The sequence below is a fragment of the Neofelis nebulosa genome, chromosome 13 (genome assembly GCF_028018385.1).
Source record: "Neofelis nebulosa isolate mNeoNeb1 chromosome 13, mNeoNeb1.pri, whole genome shotgun sequence".
In the NCBI taxonomy this organism is placed as follows: Eukaryota; Metazoa; Chordata; class Mammalia; order Carnivora; family Felidae; genus Neofelis; species Neofelis nebulosa.
The window spans coordinates 74,216,224-74,232,410 of record NC_080794.1 but is presented as its reverse complement, the minus strand read 5'-3'; the positions used below and the strand labels follow the sequence as shown (position 1 = coordinate 74,232,410).

General features: G+C 41.8%; 1 protein-coding gene across 3 annotated transcripts in view; it reads right to left on the bottom strand.

Moving 5' to 3' along the window:
• Positions 1-338: 338 nt before the first annotated feature.
• ACSL5 (acyl-CoA synthetase long chain family member 5) overlaps positions 339-16,187 on the bottom strand; it is a 45,281-nt gene continuing 29,432 nt past the window's right edge. For all 3 annotated transcript variants that reach the window (XM_058697771.1, XM_058697772.1, XM_058697770.1), the window contains exons 6-22: positions 15,242-15,341; positions 14,067-14,245; positions 13,339-13,371; positions 13,199-13,250; positions 12,372-12,445; positions 11,695-11,772; positions 10,188-10,322; positions 7,564-7,698; positions 6,949-7,044; positions 5,331-5,403; positions 4,963-5,051; positions 4,548-4,664; positions 3,130-3,273; positions 2,391-2,492; positions 1,840-1,911; positions 1,330-1,476; positions 339-606 (exon numbers count right to left, since the gene is read on the bottom strand). In XM_058697771.1, coding sequence (XP_058553754.1) covers positions 1,336-1,476; positions 1,840-1,911; positions 2,391-2,492; positions 3,130-3,273; positions 4,548-4,664; positions 4,963-5,051; positions 5,331-5,403; positions 6,949-7,044; positions 7,564-7,698; positions 10,188-10,322; positions 11,695-11,772; positions 12,372-12,445; positions 13,199-13,250; positions 13,339-13,371; positions 14,067-14,245; positions 15,242-15,341 — 1,620 coding nt within the window. In that variant the 3' untranslated portion in view covers positions 339-606; positions 1,330-1,335. The remainder of the gene's footprint in view (positions 607-1,329; positions 1,477-1,839; positions 1,912-2,390; positions 2,493-3,129; positions 3,274-4,547; positions 4,665-4,962; positions 5,052-5,330; positions 5,404-6,948; positions 7,045-7,563; positions 7,699-10,187; positions 10,323-11,694; positions 11,773-12,371; positions 12,446-13,198; positions 13,251-13,338; positions 13,372-14,066; positions 14,246-15,241; positions 15,342-16,187) is intronic.

Genomic DNA, 16,187 nt, shown 5'->3' with positions numbered 1-16,187 from the left:
GTTGGGACCCGCCTGGTATTTATTTCATTACACATAGCTGTGGGATGAGAAGGCCTGGTTCTCTAGACATTGCCTTCAGTAGCCACCACTCCTGGTTGCATACAAGAATCACCTAGGGACCTTTTGAAAATCCCAATGCCCAGGCTGTACCCCAGACCATTTCAGTCAGAATCCTTAGGGAGGCAACCAGCCATTATTAGTATCTCTTTAAAGCCCTCAGGGAATTCTAGTGTGCAGCCCAGTTTGGGAGCCACTAGCTTACTTGACTGTTAAGCGGTCCCTGTCTAAGACTGATTCTGATTCTCATCACGGTCCGTGAGGAAGCACACCCCACAATGTAAGTGTTTGCAGTGGTTTATTTTAAAGACTTTACAAGTGGAAGCAACACGTGTTGTCTGAGGGTGAGGTACAGCAGGAACTGGAGTCCAGTAAGGATCAGTCAGTTCCTTCCCAGAAGATAAGCCTGTTGTGAAGGCCTCATGCTTGTCCATAGGCCTTTGTTCCCAGTTCAGGAGGCTTTTCCTCAGTGCTAGCTTCATTTACTGGAAAAGTGCACTTGACATAAGTTTAAACTTCTTCCCCTGTAGCTTCCGGCTCAGCAGCAAACTGTAAAGAACAGATTTAGTCACCAGATACTACTGGAGAGAACACTTCATGAACATTCTTTTTGGACAGGTTACAGGCCCACTTTTTTTTAATTCTCCCCAGTCAGAGAAACCAGTAAGTTTAGGAAATGTTCAGTATGATCACACTTCCCTTCTGTTGACAGATGTTAGTATACACAGAAGTACATAGAAGTTTGTCTCTTAATATTAGTTATAAGAAAAGGTTGATTAAAAATTTCAGTGGTTTTGTGGAATCGTTAGAAAACATGAATTACAAACGACTTTTGAGAGCTTACAGGTCTCTTAATTTGAACATCGGAAGGCCTAAGTGTTGGGACTGTCAACAAGTTAGGCTTACTGTAAAACTGTAAGGAAGAAGTCATTTTGGCTCTTGAACTAGTGGTCACTTAGGCTAGAGATCGTGGGGGAGGGACAAAGAATGACAAATGGGCCTTGAATAAAAGTATGCTGATAAAAGTAGACCCAAAATCTAAATGTCAGCAATATTTAAGATGGAAAGGACAAATTTGTGTAGTTCAGGGCTGAGCTTTTACATGATAAGTCTCTCAATATTTTTTAAAAGCCCCAAAACTATGGTTTTTATTAATTTAGTAGGTAAAATAATAGGAGGAAAGACAAAAAATGAACATAAGATTAGTATTTATCCATAGTCCATTCTCCTACAAGGCAGGCTACCGCTGAGCCCCGTCCAGCTGCCAAGTACCTTACCCTACTCCTGGATATTTTCATACAGGCTATTGATTTGGGTTTGAAAGTACTTGGCAAGCTCTCCGCGCTTTGCTTTCAATGTTGGGGTCAAGAGCCCATTTTCAATGGAAAATGGGTCTGGATGAAGAAAGATGCTTTTGACCTGGAAGAGAAGATACACACACACATGTTTATTAGTAATTCAGACTTTTCTGCAGAGACTTCTGCATGCTATGTGAAGAACTTTATAAAAAGTGGGGTTGAGGAAGTAAGGATAAAGACAACAGTAACGCATGCCCATTCCCAAACTGATAATTTGGGAAACGAGAGGGGAGAACGGATAATTGACAGCAAAAAGGACTCTACAAGCAACTATAAAAAGTCACTGCCATTTGTATTTAATGCATTAATGGTACAAAATCTCAAATCAATTCCTTGGGAACTACATTAAAACCCCGTTATAAATGCAAACTTTAGAACTTTCTAGTGTGACTTGAGATAACTAGACAACCTCAGTAGTACATACCTGTTCAAAGGATTTAAGACCACTTTCTCTCCCAATTTTCTGCAAGTCTTCTAAAATGGCTTTATTTATAACCTAAGAAGAGAAAACAAGCTTAAAGCATGGCTATTTGAAAAAGAGACCACAAGAAAGGCTAAGCGTGAACCAACTCAAAATGCGTACAAAAGGTCATCAGGGTAAAAGCAGGATATAGGTGTATGTATGTACAAGCACATTTTATGCTTAATAATGCTCAAAAGACTAATGAGAAGGAAAGGCAAATCTAAATGTTAGCAGATTTTCTCTGGATGGTATTTTTTGATTCTCTATTCTCCACATTCATACTTTAAAAAGAATAGAGGGTTTTTGTTGTCGTTTGTTTTTAACTCCCCATCCCATCCTATCCTCCTATCTAATAAAACCAGTCAATTTCAGCTACAGCCACCTATCCTAAGTTCAAGAACAGCCAGTTCTTCCAGAGAGGATGGCATCATTGGTGCCTGAGTTGGTGGGGCCTTTACTCTCCCACGGTGGGCCCCGTGGGTATGCATAGAACTTTCGTAAGCAAGACTTACTTGGTTTTTGCACAGTTCTTCAAGGGAGCCTTTAACCCCAAGTTTGGCTACAAAGGAGGGCAGCACTTCTGGGTCAGGAACCACCACTCCCACTAAGGAGGACTGTGGAAGGCAAACCAGGAACAAGAACGTGAGAGCTAGGATAGCGGTGTCCCACAGTGGATGACAACAGCAGGATTATATCTTTGTAATAGATACTTCCCAAGACCTCAGCTCAATATAGTGTCCAACTCTTTTCTCACCATACATTTAAAACCTTCATGGAACTCTGATCCCATTTTCCTACTCAATATCTTTTTACAAAAATGTTCTATTCGATATCGATTACTCAAAAAGAAACAGTGTTCAGCCTGAAGCCTAAAGCATCTCTGGCCTCTTTGCCAACCCTTGCTCACTCCCCAAAAGCTAAGTTTACTCATGGTATATATAGTTTGTAGCTCTAGAGGAACTCCCACTGTAGTGGGAACTAAGTGTGACATGGGGCTGTTTCTTATCAAATGACTACCCATTGGTGCAACCATGACAACAGATGCCATCTGTTTACAGATGCCATCATAGTTAAACCATTTTTGTTTTTTACATTGTATTACCTTATTTGAGGGTTGAACTGTGGCTTCATTTCTTCGGTTTTATAAACTCAAATCTTTTCATCCTAAACCCATTTATACAGATTTCCTGTAGCTACAAGAACCGGCATGGCCTGTGCCTGAAAATGGCTAATGTTAAAACAGTATATTACCCGTAAGCTATCCCCATGCACAAAAACTTGTAACACCGGTCTACTCCTGATGTAGATATTTTCTATCTTCTCTGGAGCAATGTATTCTCCTTGGGCCAGCTTGAAAATGTTCTTTTTACGGTCAATGATCTTCAGAGTTCCATTCTATACGAGACAGAAAACAGCATCAGTGTTTTTGAGCCCTAGAAACGATGTCAGTGTAGAGGGGGAAGAAGTCACAGGTATTTTCCTTCTACATCTTGACTTCACTACAGACTTTTGAGCAAGCTTTCATTTCTCTTTTTTGGCTTTGGGGAAAGGGGAGGGGAGCAGCTTCCAGCAATAACCTATGGTGTTATGTCCTTGTGGAGGGTCCACGTGCAACCTCGGAAAACATCCCCAGGACCTGCTGAAGTTGTGTAAATGGTTGCCTCATCTAATGAAGAAGCTTTGCAGCTGTGAGTTTCCAAATAACGTAATTTTCAATTATTCCATTTCCAGAACTCTCAGGAATAGGGAAGGACTTATCTTTTTAAGACAAAATTTTTTTTAATGTTTATTCATTTTCGAGAGAGAGAGCATGAGCGGGGAAGGGGCAGAGAGAGGGAGATACAGAATTTGAAGCAGGCTCCAGGCTCTGAGCTGTCAGTACAGAGCCCAACTCAGGGCTTGAACCCACAAACCGGGAGATCGTGACCTGAGCCAAAGTTGGATGCTTAACCAACTGAGCCCCCCAGGCACCCTGTGGGAAGGAGTTATCTTTCTTAAGACTTTTGAATTAGTTAGATCTCCCCCTCCTTGACTCCCTTCCATGTATCCCTCCTGTTAGATCCTGGAGCAGGCTAAGATAGCTTCATGGTGCTAATCAAGTCAATTATTGTGCTTCGTGAGACTGAAGCAGGGCTGGCGAAGGCTCTCTGACCAGCCACCAGAGGTCATGTGCAGCTTCATTTCTCTGAGCTTATGGGCCTGAGGAGCTTAGGGTCTTAGGGATTTAAATTGTAGAACTGGGCAAGTGGCAAATACAATCCACATGATCACACTCTAAGTAGGACAATAGACTGAACCAACCATGGAACCATCAAGGAGGTTGACTCCAGAAATTAGCCATCAGGTCAGCCTAACAGACATCATCTGGAAGTGACTAATAAGGCTCAGCCTTCGGTAGTGTGAGGGACTTTCTCAGAATTATATTTTTGGTCCATGGGAGAGCTGGGTCTAGAACAACAGATCTCCCACCTGCCAGCCTAGGTTCTTCAACTGTATTTTCTTCTCTTTATAGTATGAGGATGCCACAAGCCGGGTAGGATTCAGACGCCACTCCTCTAAGCTGCCTCAGCTGATTAATCTACTCATATCTCTGCCTGTCTTGCTTATAAGCAGGTAATTCTCTTCAGTCCAACGACAGAGGCTCCTGGCAATTTTGAAGAAGCACCCACCGGGAGCCAACGACCAATGTCTCCTGTGTGAAGCCAGCCGTCCTCATCCAGAACCTCCTTGGTCTTCTCAGGGTCCTTCAGGTATCCTTGGAATACATTGCTGCCCTTGATGCAGATCTGCACACAAGACAGCACAAGCTGGTAACAGTGGGAAAGGCTGCAACTCCCAGCAGGGGCACTTCACAAAACGCCTGCTCCCACCTCCAATCATTTGATGGTTTCCACTACAGTGTGAAGACCACCAAATTTTACTCCCTGTTGTAGGGGATAGGAAAGTGAGACTCAGAGATGTCCATTTCCTTGGTCAAGATCTCAAGTCAAACCCAAGTCTCCTCCTCACAGTTGTGTGCTCTTTTTGACATAAATAGATTTACTATGGATGTCTGGGCATGACTACAGAGCACAACCTACCCACCTCTCCTTCACTGTTCACTGAAAAGTAGTTCATGTCAGGCACATCTTCTAGCTTCACATGATTGCAAGCCAGGGGAACTCCGACGTGGCCTAGAAAACACCACCTTGAATCAGCTGGGAAACCATGAAACAGTGATAAATGTCCAGGAATGTTTCTGACTTATTTATGGATTGACTCTAAAACAAGAAAACTGAAAAGTCATCCAGTGCCAATGCTGGATAGCCAAGATAGAAAGGTCTGGACTGAAACTTGAGTTTGGCATTTGCCACATTTGTCCAAAGCACTGAGGTTATCTAACTCAAGCCCTAGTTCCTTTAGAACCCTCCTGCCAACAACTGCTTCTCCCACCCAGTAGGTGGAGAACCTACCTGATGTCCAGTCTCCAGGTAATGTAAATGTACAGCCAGCAGAACATTCTGTTTGGCCATAAGCTTCAAACACCTGGGGAAACCAAAGAAGGGTTTGAGACTTACTCAAGAGAAAGCATGAGGTGGCAATACCCTGTGGAAAGACATGAGGAAAGCAAGGTCTCTGAGGCTTGGAAGATACTTGGTGTCCTAACACCTTCAATCTGCTGGTCGGGGGCAAACAAGCACATAAGCTACTGCACTGGGGCGGGGTGGGAGGGGGCAGTGAAGGGGCCTGTGATAGGCAGACTTTGTAGAGATGGAGAAGAGGGCATTTCCAGGAAGGGTGTGACAATAGGACCTACGTATCTGTTGGTTTTAGGGGCTGAGGGAAATGAAGTCATTAAGAATGGACAAGAGGGTGCTAATTTGAAAGAGTAGATGACATCTAGCCTTGGCCATCAATTAGAATCATTTTTGATGGTGGTTATATACAGAAGGGGACACTATGAGGACACAATGTTTCATTTGTGCCATGAATGTTGGTCAGATGGATGAACTAATTAGCTATTTGGGGGAAAAGAGAGAGAGAGAATGTCTACACCCAAGCACTTGTACTAAGTTCCAGATGGAACACAGGCTTAATTAGGAAAAAGTAAAACCATGAGATTATCAGAAAATAGGAATGAAAGCAGTCTTATGAAATACTGGAGTTAGGAAGTCCTATCTAAGCAATTCAAAAACCACAAATAGAAAAGATGAATCAGTTTGATTATGTAAACATTTGAAACTTTCATATAGCAATACACAAGGCAAAAAAGATGAGACTAGGAAAAACATTCACAAAAAAACAAATATTACTATATGAACTCTTAGAAGCAATGTGAAAGAGAACTTTATTATCCATTGGCCATTTTTCTAAAAGAAAATAATAGAGTAATTCCCGGAAGAAATACAAGTGCCATTAAGTGATAGAAAAGATGTTCAGTGTTAATAAAAGAAATAGAACTGCAGTGAGACTTTTCACACATCTGCTTGGCTAAGCTTTAAATGACTGGGAAAGCCTGACAATGGCAAGAATGTGGGGGAAATAAGATCTCGTGTATTATTTACAGGAATGTATAAAAAGACAAGATCTTTCTGGAGGGAAGTGTGATAATCTACATTCATATGTGGGGAAAAAAAAACCCCATATATTTTGACCCAGTAGTCCCTACTTGCAGGCATTTAATACCCTAAATTGGTATTTGCATCAATACTAAAGGATACACAAGTATCCTTATCACTTCATTGATTATAACAGTGAAAAAATAGCGACTTAAATGTCCATCCATAGGAGACTAGTTACTTAGGTACCTCCAATAAACTAATAACCATTAAAATGATGTTGGTCTTTATTTGACCAGGACCAATGTTGATGGGGCACTGTTTAACAAGTATTTTAAAACTGATGCCAGTTTATGTAAAGGTATGTATGTATGTGTACAGATGCATAAAGAGAAGGCTATTTTCTCTTGACTTTGAGATTTTTGGTGACACTCTCTTTGGTGCTTTTCAGTTGCGTTTTCATTTTTAAAAGAGTGAGCTTTTTGTGTGCACAAGTGAAATAGGCGATTTTCAAAGAAGGTGCTTGGCTTACCGGACATCCTATTGCCGCCCGGAGGAACATCAAAACTGGGCTGGAGATGGGGGCAGCTCCAGTGACCATGAAGCTAACCCTCCCGCCAAGGCTGTCCTGTTCAGGAGAAACAAAAGAGCTGCTGAAACCTATGCCCTTGGCTTCTTCCACTGCAAAATGGGTAGAACAGCCTACCCAGTGTTTTTATAAGAGTTAAACTAGTTAATTTACAAAGCACTTACACTAGGGCATGCCATTGAGGAAAAGCACTTAAAATGTTAGCTTTTATTGTCACTTACATCCCTAGCTGAGACTAGACTTGCAAGTTTTTAAAAATTTCCTCAGATGATTTATATTCCCAGACACTTCACATTACTTATAATCTCAACAGACCACCCAAGAGAATAAGACTGTGTGCCAAAACTTAAGAAAATCCATTTTCTACTTTTTGACCAATTTCCTTTAATGACAAAGTTGTCCCAGAGAGACCTCACCTCAAAAGGGGAGTAAACCCAGTAAGTGTGAAAGGATATCCCATTAAAGAGACACTCAGCCATCAGAGAAAAAGAAAAGTATGATAAGCTAGCAGGAAGCCCAGATATTTGCCTGGCTCTGTCCTGTACCCAACCAACCTACCTGGATCTTTCCAAAGATGAGCTTGTCCCAGAAACTGTCACGCCTGATGATACCCTTTTTTACTTCACTGAATTTACAGGAAACAGCCAGGTTCAACAAGAACTTCTTCAAGGGTGTCTTGGCTTCATTGTGTACCTGGAAAATGATAGTTCCTCTTAGTTGGAAACCTACTGGAGATACTCACCAACGCCATTCACCAGTGAGCAAAAGATAGTGCCTTCTTGCTTCATACGGAAGTGACTTTCATGTCATGAACTGCATTGCTACATAATGATGATTCCAGAGAATTAGGGCCACACTAAGAAATAAGTGCACTGAGTGTATAGGTACAGAATTCCAGCTCCTCCAGATTCCTTGTCCTTGGCAAACAACTTTGACAGCTGAAATAAGCGTGTCCTCAAAATGTTGTCAACATCTGCCTACCAAATCACCTGGGGGTACTAGATAAAAAACAGCTCAATGGACAACACCTTTAGGGCTTTGATTTAATAGATCAAAGAAAGGCCTAGGAATCTCTCCCTCCTATCTCTCCCTCCCCTTGCCCTATAATGCTTATGTACATTAAATATGGAAAAATACCACTCTTATCTGTAACTAAAGTTTGTTTAACCACACCATACAAAACCCAACAGATTTTTCTATTTATTTATTCCTTTGGACTTAATTATGGCACCATTTTACCAGCTCATTATTTCCCTAGACTCCCTTACTCTTGCCTCACTGTGACTAATCTATAAACCATGTACCTGCCAAAGGAGAGCTTCAAGTACAACTCAAAGAAATCCCCTTACTTCCAAAATGAAATCCTGAACCCCATATTCTGGCCTTCAGGACTCCATCCTACCAGAAGTCAGATTCAAGGAAATCAAAGTTCTTTTCCAGTTCAAAATTGGAAAAGAACTCTCTAGCCATCTTCCATATTTACACTTCCATTTTTAAGCCTTTAGCTAAATTGAGCTATTCATCCTTAGCCCCTAATGCCAACTGTGCTCTAGGTTCTAGGCATCTACTTATGCCTATACCATCATTTTGTCAATATCTCACCACCTCTCTCCGAGATCTACGCTCAAATGTTGCCAGCATCCTGTCATTCCTGATACCTCTTTCAACCTTAAGAGATTTATCTTCATCATTCACAAGGCAACTTCCTCCTAATATATCACTGACAGAGGCTGGAATTTGTAGTCACAGTAATAAAGTCCTTCATTTTTAAAATAAGTTGCAGAGTAAGCTGTGTGTTTAGTGTTACCATATCATTAAAAAACTATCAAAAGTAAAAATGTCTAATAACATGAACCAAAACCATAACAGCCGCCAAATCTAATAATTCCGTAGCATGCTGACAGCTGCTAGGGTTGTTAACAATTCTGTTAAAACTAGCACTTTCAATATTCAGGGGTCATCTGTGTGCTAGAATGCTGCCTGCCCCAATCACCAAAGCCCCAGGATAGTACTGAGATTCACAAGTGTGAAGGGGAATGCTAGAATCTCGGGGGTGGAGTCCAAAGCATGTGCAGAGTGGCCATGTGTTATTTCCTCGGGGATCCCATGTCTATGGAATTGTGAGATGATCAAATATCTGATTAAGAGCCTGGACTCTATTACTATATTGCCTGGGTTCAAATCCCAGTTCCAAGGACTCCTTGGAAAAGTTAGACAATCCAAGACTTGGGTGAGAAACACAAAAGATAAGCTTGGGACATGTTATGGGGAGTTATGTCAAAAGGACACATGAAGAACTTGATTGGGCTCCCAATTTTGATGGTGGGACAATTTGAACATCAGAAAGAATGACTGAAATGGATTAAGCATACAACTATGCAAATCACGAGTTCAAAATATTACAAATGAAAAATCTTGGTCATTTCTGAAGATCTCTGGGGCACCAATTCATTATTCTAAAGATTGATAAATAAAGGGAAAGAACACTTGTCACATCTTTCTAGAAGAATCTCAGCTAATGAATGCAGGAGAAATGATTAAATTGAATTAGAAAAATCACCGTGTTGTAAAGTTGAATGAAAAATAGAGCAGTGATCAATGACAACTAACTACTATGTGACAGTTTGATTCTGGCCCAAACCCTTATTGGTTATGATTCTGGCCAGGTGTTGTTTTTTTTTTTTTTTTTTTTTTTTTCTTTTCTTTCTTCCTCCTCTCCCCTCCCCAAGGCTCAGTCTCCTCAGCTGGAAGTTGGGAATAGTAAGTGTGGATGGGATTTCCTGTGTTTTTGCAAGGATTAGATAGTGGAATGCATATGAAATGTTGCCCATGGGCCTGGTACCTCAGCAAGAAACTCAAGAGCCTATAGGCATTATGAAAGCGGAGTAACAACTCCTCAATAAGTCAGCTTAATTTTGAGGGGCTCCCTAAGTCCCTGACTTGAGCTCTTTCTCCAGATCTGGTCCAAACGATCTTATCCGCATGAAAGGAGTTTTCATTCATTGTGGTTTTTTACAGTTGCATTTGTGAATGTGGCTATTAGGTGGATGCTCATGGGAAGTAGGGGGCATATGTGGGAAAACTTTCTTAGCAACGTAAAGTCCCTAAAAACCTTAGTCAGGCCTAAGCCACAGACCGTTCCTTCATCTCCAGGGCAAGCCCCACAGAAGCAAGGTTGGCACCTTATCGTAGATTCTGTTGAGTAGTCGAGGCACAGAAGGAAACACTGTGGGCTTCAGAGTTTTCAGGTCATCAGGAAGCAACCGAATATCTCCTTGGAAGAAACCGACTTTGGCACCACAAGAGTACACGATAGTCTAAAAGCAAAACCAAAGAGCAGGGCTCAGAGCCAAAGGCCCACTTCATGGTGGCGGGAGGGGGGCTGTCTTGGGCAGAATTGAGGAACTAGGTTGCCATCCACAGGCACTTTTCTCTGTACAGCACCCTCCCCACAAATTTCAGATACCCAGAACTCTGAGAGCCTGTGCCCAAGACAGGTTGGAAACTCATTTCTGCTGAGGTGGCAGGACAGGGAAGACAGACCGTGAGATGGAGGGCCCACCCTATTCCACCTGTAGCTCTGAGTGACAGTTCGAGACACTGTCCTTTGTAAGAGACCGTCCATCATGTAGCACTAAGAAAAACCCTGCCACTGAAACCAGAACATGCCTACGGTTGGAAGACTATCTCAATGTCGGAGGTGTTAGAATGTGAAAAAGTATGATTATTAGAGTTCATATTTTATTAATCAGATGCCAACACTTTAGCCCAAGGAACTGAATTGTTCATTTTGGCATTTCACGCATCAACAGATAAACTGGCTGAAGAGGTATTTAAGTGAGTAGCAGCGAGGGGATTTTCCATCCATACTACTGCATGTGTTTTGGGAAGGCCAGCACTATTTTCCGTTCTCAAATCAGCCCCAGAATTGCCTGACAAGCCTGGAGTCCACTGACAGAAAGGCAGCTCTCTGGCATTCATATGATCCTAACTGGCTCTACCTTGACACATACTGAACATCTTACCCGGATCAAATGTTCCTTCTCTGCAGCTTTGTGGGAAACTTCCTTTTCTCTAACCCTAGGTCTTTTTTTTTTTTTAATTTTTAATGTTTATTTATTTTTGAGAGAGAGTGAGAGAGACATAGAGCATGAGTGGGGGAGGGGCAGACACACACACACACACACACACACACAGAATCCAAAGCAGGCTCCAGGTTCTGAGCTGTCAGCACAGAGCCCGATGCGGGGCTCACCCCCACAAACCGTGAGATCACGACCTGAGCCAAAGTCAAACACTCAACTGACTGAGCCACCCAGGTGCCCCTAACCCTAGGTCTTTTAAAAAAATTCTAACAAAAATAAAATGTAAAGGAAGAAACAATATTCCTATCCCAAAATAGAATTAAGAGCAGATAGTAAGCTCCTGGCTATGACGTCACTGGACTCACAGGCCCCTGGGTAAAGACAGGAGCAACCATTAATTCTGCTGGACATATATAGACACAACTAGAAAGGCTTGCAGCAAGTGTAAATGCCAGGGTTAGGACTCAACTGCACCAGCTCCCTGTGTGCTTCTTTCCAATTAGAGAAAGGATCACAAATGTTGTGTAGCTGCCTTTGAAATAAACATGGAACTACTAATCAAGACTGCCTTTTCACATACGTGGTAGGAACATAGGTCACTCACCTGTACAATCCTCTCAAACATATGAGCCAAGGGGAGGTAGGAAATGGACACATCCTCAGTGGTGGGCTTGAAAATACACTATAGATCAGAACAAGAAAGAGACACCATTGGATTAGTGCTAACTTTCTATTCTAAAGGAGATTTAAAAGCAGCTCCTATTAACTACAGTTAATAATACTGTGTTGCAGATTTGAAAGTTGTTAAGTGAGTAGATCTGAAAAGTTCTCATCACAAGAAAAAAAACTATGTGTGTTGATGGACTTGGAATTTATCACAGGGACGATTTTGCAGTATATGCATATATGGAATCACGTTGTACACCTGAAATTAATATGTCAATAATATCTCAGCAAAATTTTTTCTTTAATTTTAAAGAAATTGCCAGGATTGCCACACATAGTTGCACAGGTTGTGCACTGTATGACTGAAGTTAAGGTGCTCCTTAACTTCATTGAGTGTAGATACATGCAGTGATTCTAAGAGACCAAGGCTGGAAAATGCACAGTCCTCTGGACAAAGATGCACCAGTATTTGTCCACACTGATTCATTGTCAGGCCTTTAACGTGGCTTTTGGTTTTGTTTTGTTTTTTTGTCTCTGCCTCCTCTAACATCAAGATTAAAATCTTATGACGGATTTACATTTTAATGAATACCTCTTTTTAAACTGACCACTGACCTCCATACATTTGAGAAAAGCAGAACTGTTTGCAACAATATTTTCATGGGTCAACATGGCTCCTTTAGGGTCACCTGTAGGAAATAGGACATGGAAAAAAAGACCCTTTAAATAACTAATAGGTAGCCTTTGGTTGTGAAATAAGAAGCTGCATTCAAATGGTTCTGTTCCAGAGAGTCAAGAGCTTCTCTGGTCACTGTGTCTTTTTTATGAATGGTATAGGACTCCGTTTATGAATGATTAATGCACCCAGAGACACTACTGCTGACAACATTGCTAGACTTCTACTACCACAGAGGGTACAGCCACAATCTCACATTGCAACAGTCGAAAATAAAACTCCAAGTGACCCCCCCCCCCCCCCCCCAACCTTGCACTGTTTTCATGTTTAAGACTTCAGACCTAACTATATTTCCTAACTATCACATTACAAACTGGCACATGGGGCCATATCTAAATCTACTTGGAGTTATAACAGATAAGTAGCTTCAGGGGTAGGGATGGGCACACACTGATCTGTGTAGAACTGTCCCTGAGTCACCTTGATTGAAACCATTCTGGTGGGTCAAGTTGAGAGAGTGGTGGTTGGGGAAGAAAATTGACTCTGATGCCATCTGTATGGTTCCTGAAGTCCATAGCATGGAAAAACCTCCCCATGTGTTCCATGAAGTTTACTTGCTTATACTTACATTTTTCCACGTGGGCATCCATACTCAAAACTTAGGTTGTATGACCCTAAGGATAGGGTATATTTACCAGACCAGTGGTGATTCACACTATGTTTTTGGCTGAGCAGAGGCCTCTGGGACAGCTTCATGGGCACTGACCTGTGGTCCCACTGGTGAAGCAGATGATACTCAGGTCTTCTGGTCTAGGGGGCTAGAGGAGGAAGCACAAAGGATTAATCTACCAAGAGCTTTGGGAGTTGAATATGGCAAGACTCAATTTTGGGCAGAAGAAAACTTACCATAGGTTTTCTGAAGTTCTCTTTGCCTAGATTCTACGTGAACAGAAAGCCAAGAAAGGAAGTCATCGGTTAAGATGGACAGACTTATGACAAACACAGCCCTCTCTTTCCTTTTCCATGTAAACACCTCCCTTTTCTGTGGGAATCAAAGCAATGCTCTAACCCAGATCAGGCCTAGAAGCCAATATTCAGGCAGGGAAGAACATAAGGTTTCCCTAGAATACCAGCCTCAAGCAGGCAGATTTCAGATGTCCAAACTTCCCATTGTATTCTTGCGGTCCAGTCATCTAGGACCATTACTAAATCTTTCTGAATAATAGGAATAGTTGACATTTCAGGGCTCACTATATACCAGTCGCTGTCCTGAACACTTTATATAGATTGACTCATTTAACACTTTACAACTCCTCTGTGAGTTAGGGACTATTTCATCCTTATTTTACAGAGGGGAAAAGGGAGATGTGGAGAAACTTGCCTAAGGTCACCTGACTAATAGATGTGGAGCTGGAATATGAACCCTGTAACCTGACTCCAGGACCCACATCCTTAACTACCACTGACCTCAGTATTCATAAATCCTCCACTTAGAAGACTGTGCCCATTGACCACAGACCTTTCTTCTCCTCTGGCATGGCTTCTGAATTGTTTTAGAGAAACAATTCTCAAACTTCATGGCATGAGTCTCATTTACTCCTCTTAAAGCTATTATTTGAATTTAAAGCCCATACCTCAGCATCAAACAGCAATAAAATCTCAACTCCATTTTCCTCTCCTCTTTCCTTTAGGTCATCCTCAAAGGGATCCATGAGGATGATCAATTTCAGGCCTGGGGTGAGGCCCTTCTTCACATTCTCTATCAGGAGAGATGCCTTTTGGGGAGTGTCACAGATCACCGCAGAGATATTAGCTGGAAGCAGAAACAGAGCCAGAGGTCACCTTCATGGTACCTGCTAGGTACCTGATTTCCTTGCAACAAGGAAGAGATTTTTGAAAATTTCAAAGCTAGTGGGTACCCAAAGGAGATTATGTCTGCAAATCAGATTTATAATGCAGAAAACCTGAAACATGCCATCGATAATAAACGAGCTTAATTGAAACAGAAGCACATAGTTTTCATGTATGCTACCAACACAGTTTACAGTTTCTCGAGTCATGTAATTCTTTCTGCTTAAGAATACAGACAACAAACATGGATCACTTAGGTGTGGTCCTGTCACTGTGTTTTATTTTGGGGAGGGAAGTAGGGAGTAGAAGAGAAAAGGGACAAATGGGATTTCAGCAGACAAACATTTTATGATTCTAAATGTTAGCATTTGCTGTGATAGTTGTTTGTAAAAATAAAAAAACGACAACAACTGCTGATTATGTTTATAGTTTAAATGGGTCTACTCACTCAACCTACTAGTTCTGGGACAGAAGGTAAGATCTTGGATATGTGAAAGAGCTGTTACTTGACCTTTGAGCTTGTACTTATTTCTCTAACCATGGTAATTTTTTTCTACAAATTCACCATGGACATTGGTGCATGCTGGCTAACTGTACTGACTTGGATTTACAATGATAGGAAATGAGATCAGAAGTTCCATAGTGATTTAGTCAATTAAATGACTTAGTCACTCACTCGATGACCTTTTATCCAGTGTGGCCAAAGTAAGGCATCTTATCTCTAAACTATACTGTCACACCGTGCCACCTTGAACATTTTATTGAACTTTCTATCTGTACATATCCCTGCTTGTGGTTTTGGTAACTTCCTTGTAAATTATAGCCTCGGTACTACAGGACAGGAAAGACTTGAGCAAATTCTGGCCATAGCATTCCAAGTCTGTTAACCAAAGCAGATATTGAGGAATCACTCAGCATAAACACAGAATCAAGTTATAATTTAATAGCAAAGCTTTACCCTTGTTGACAATGTATATGATGGCGTCTGCTCCCAAGGTATCATACAGGGGGACGGCTACCATGGAGTATGTGTAACAAGCCAACTCAGAGATGATCCACTGTATGGAGAAAAGCTCCAGTAAGAACTAGAGAACGCTTTGAAAGGGAAGAGTATTACTTCAGTCATTCAGCCCACAAATGCTTGTTTGAGGCCTTCGTGTTGAAAGAAATCACGTGGGGCCCTAGAGGCTTCCATTGCTAATGCTGTAGAGTACAGCTAAATAAAGGAGATAAGCTAGGCACGGAGACGACTATTACACAAAGGACCAAAATCCAAAGGTAGAAGTGCAGTAAGTTCTATCCATAAGAGGTACAGAAAGCATTCGTTTTAAGGAATTTAAAGGAAGGAGAGATCATTTTGGGGTGGGGTAAAGGCCATCTGGGACTACTTTGGGGAAAGTGATGGAAATGGGGCAGGGCTTTGAAGGACTGGTAAGATTTGACTATGGAGGTGGAGGCAGAGCAGGCATTCAGGGAAGAAGGAAGTGGATGAACAAAGATAGGATAGCACAACATCACTGTATATACATCAAGAAGCGTGAAGGTTAATACAAAATGAATTGGAAAGGTGGGTCAGCATCTGCGAGTGGTGGGCCTTAAATGTCAGTCTAGGTGTTACAGACTGAGTTGTGTCCACCCCCCAACCCCCCTGAAAATCATGTTGAAACCCTAACACCCAATGTGACTGCTTTGGGAGATAGGGCCTTTCAAGAGGTAATAAATAAGGTCCTAAGGGTGGAACTCTGATCCGATATGACTGGTGTCCTTATAAGAAGAAGAAGAGGCACCAAGGGTAACAGAAGAGGCCATGTGAGGACTCATTTTGAAGGCAGCCATCTGCAAGCCAAGAAGAGAAGCCTCAGTAGAAACCAAACATGCTGACACCTTGATCTTGGACTTTCAGC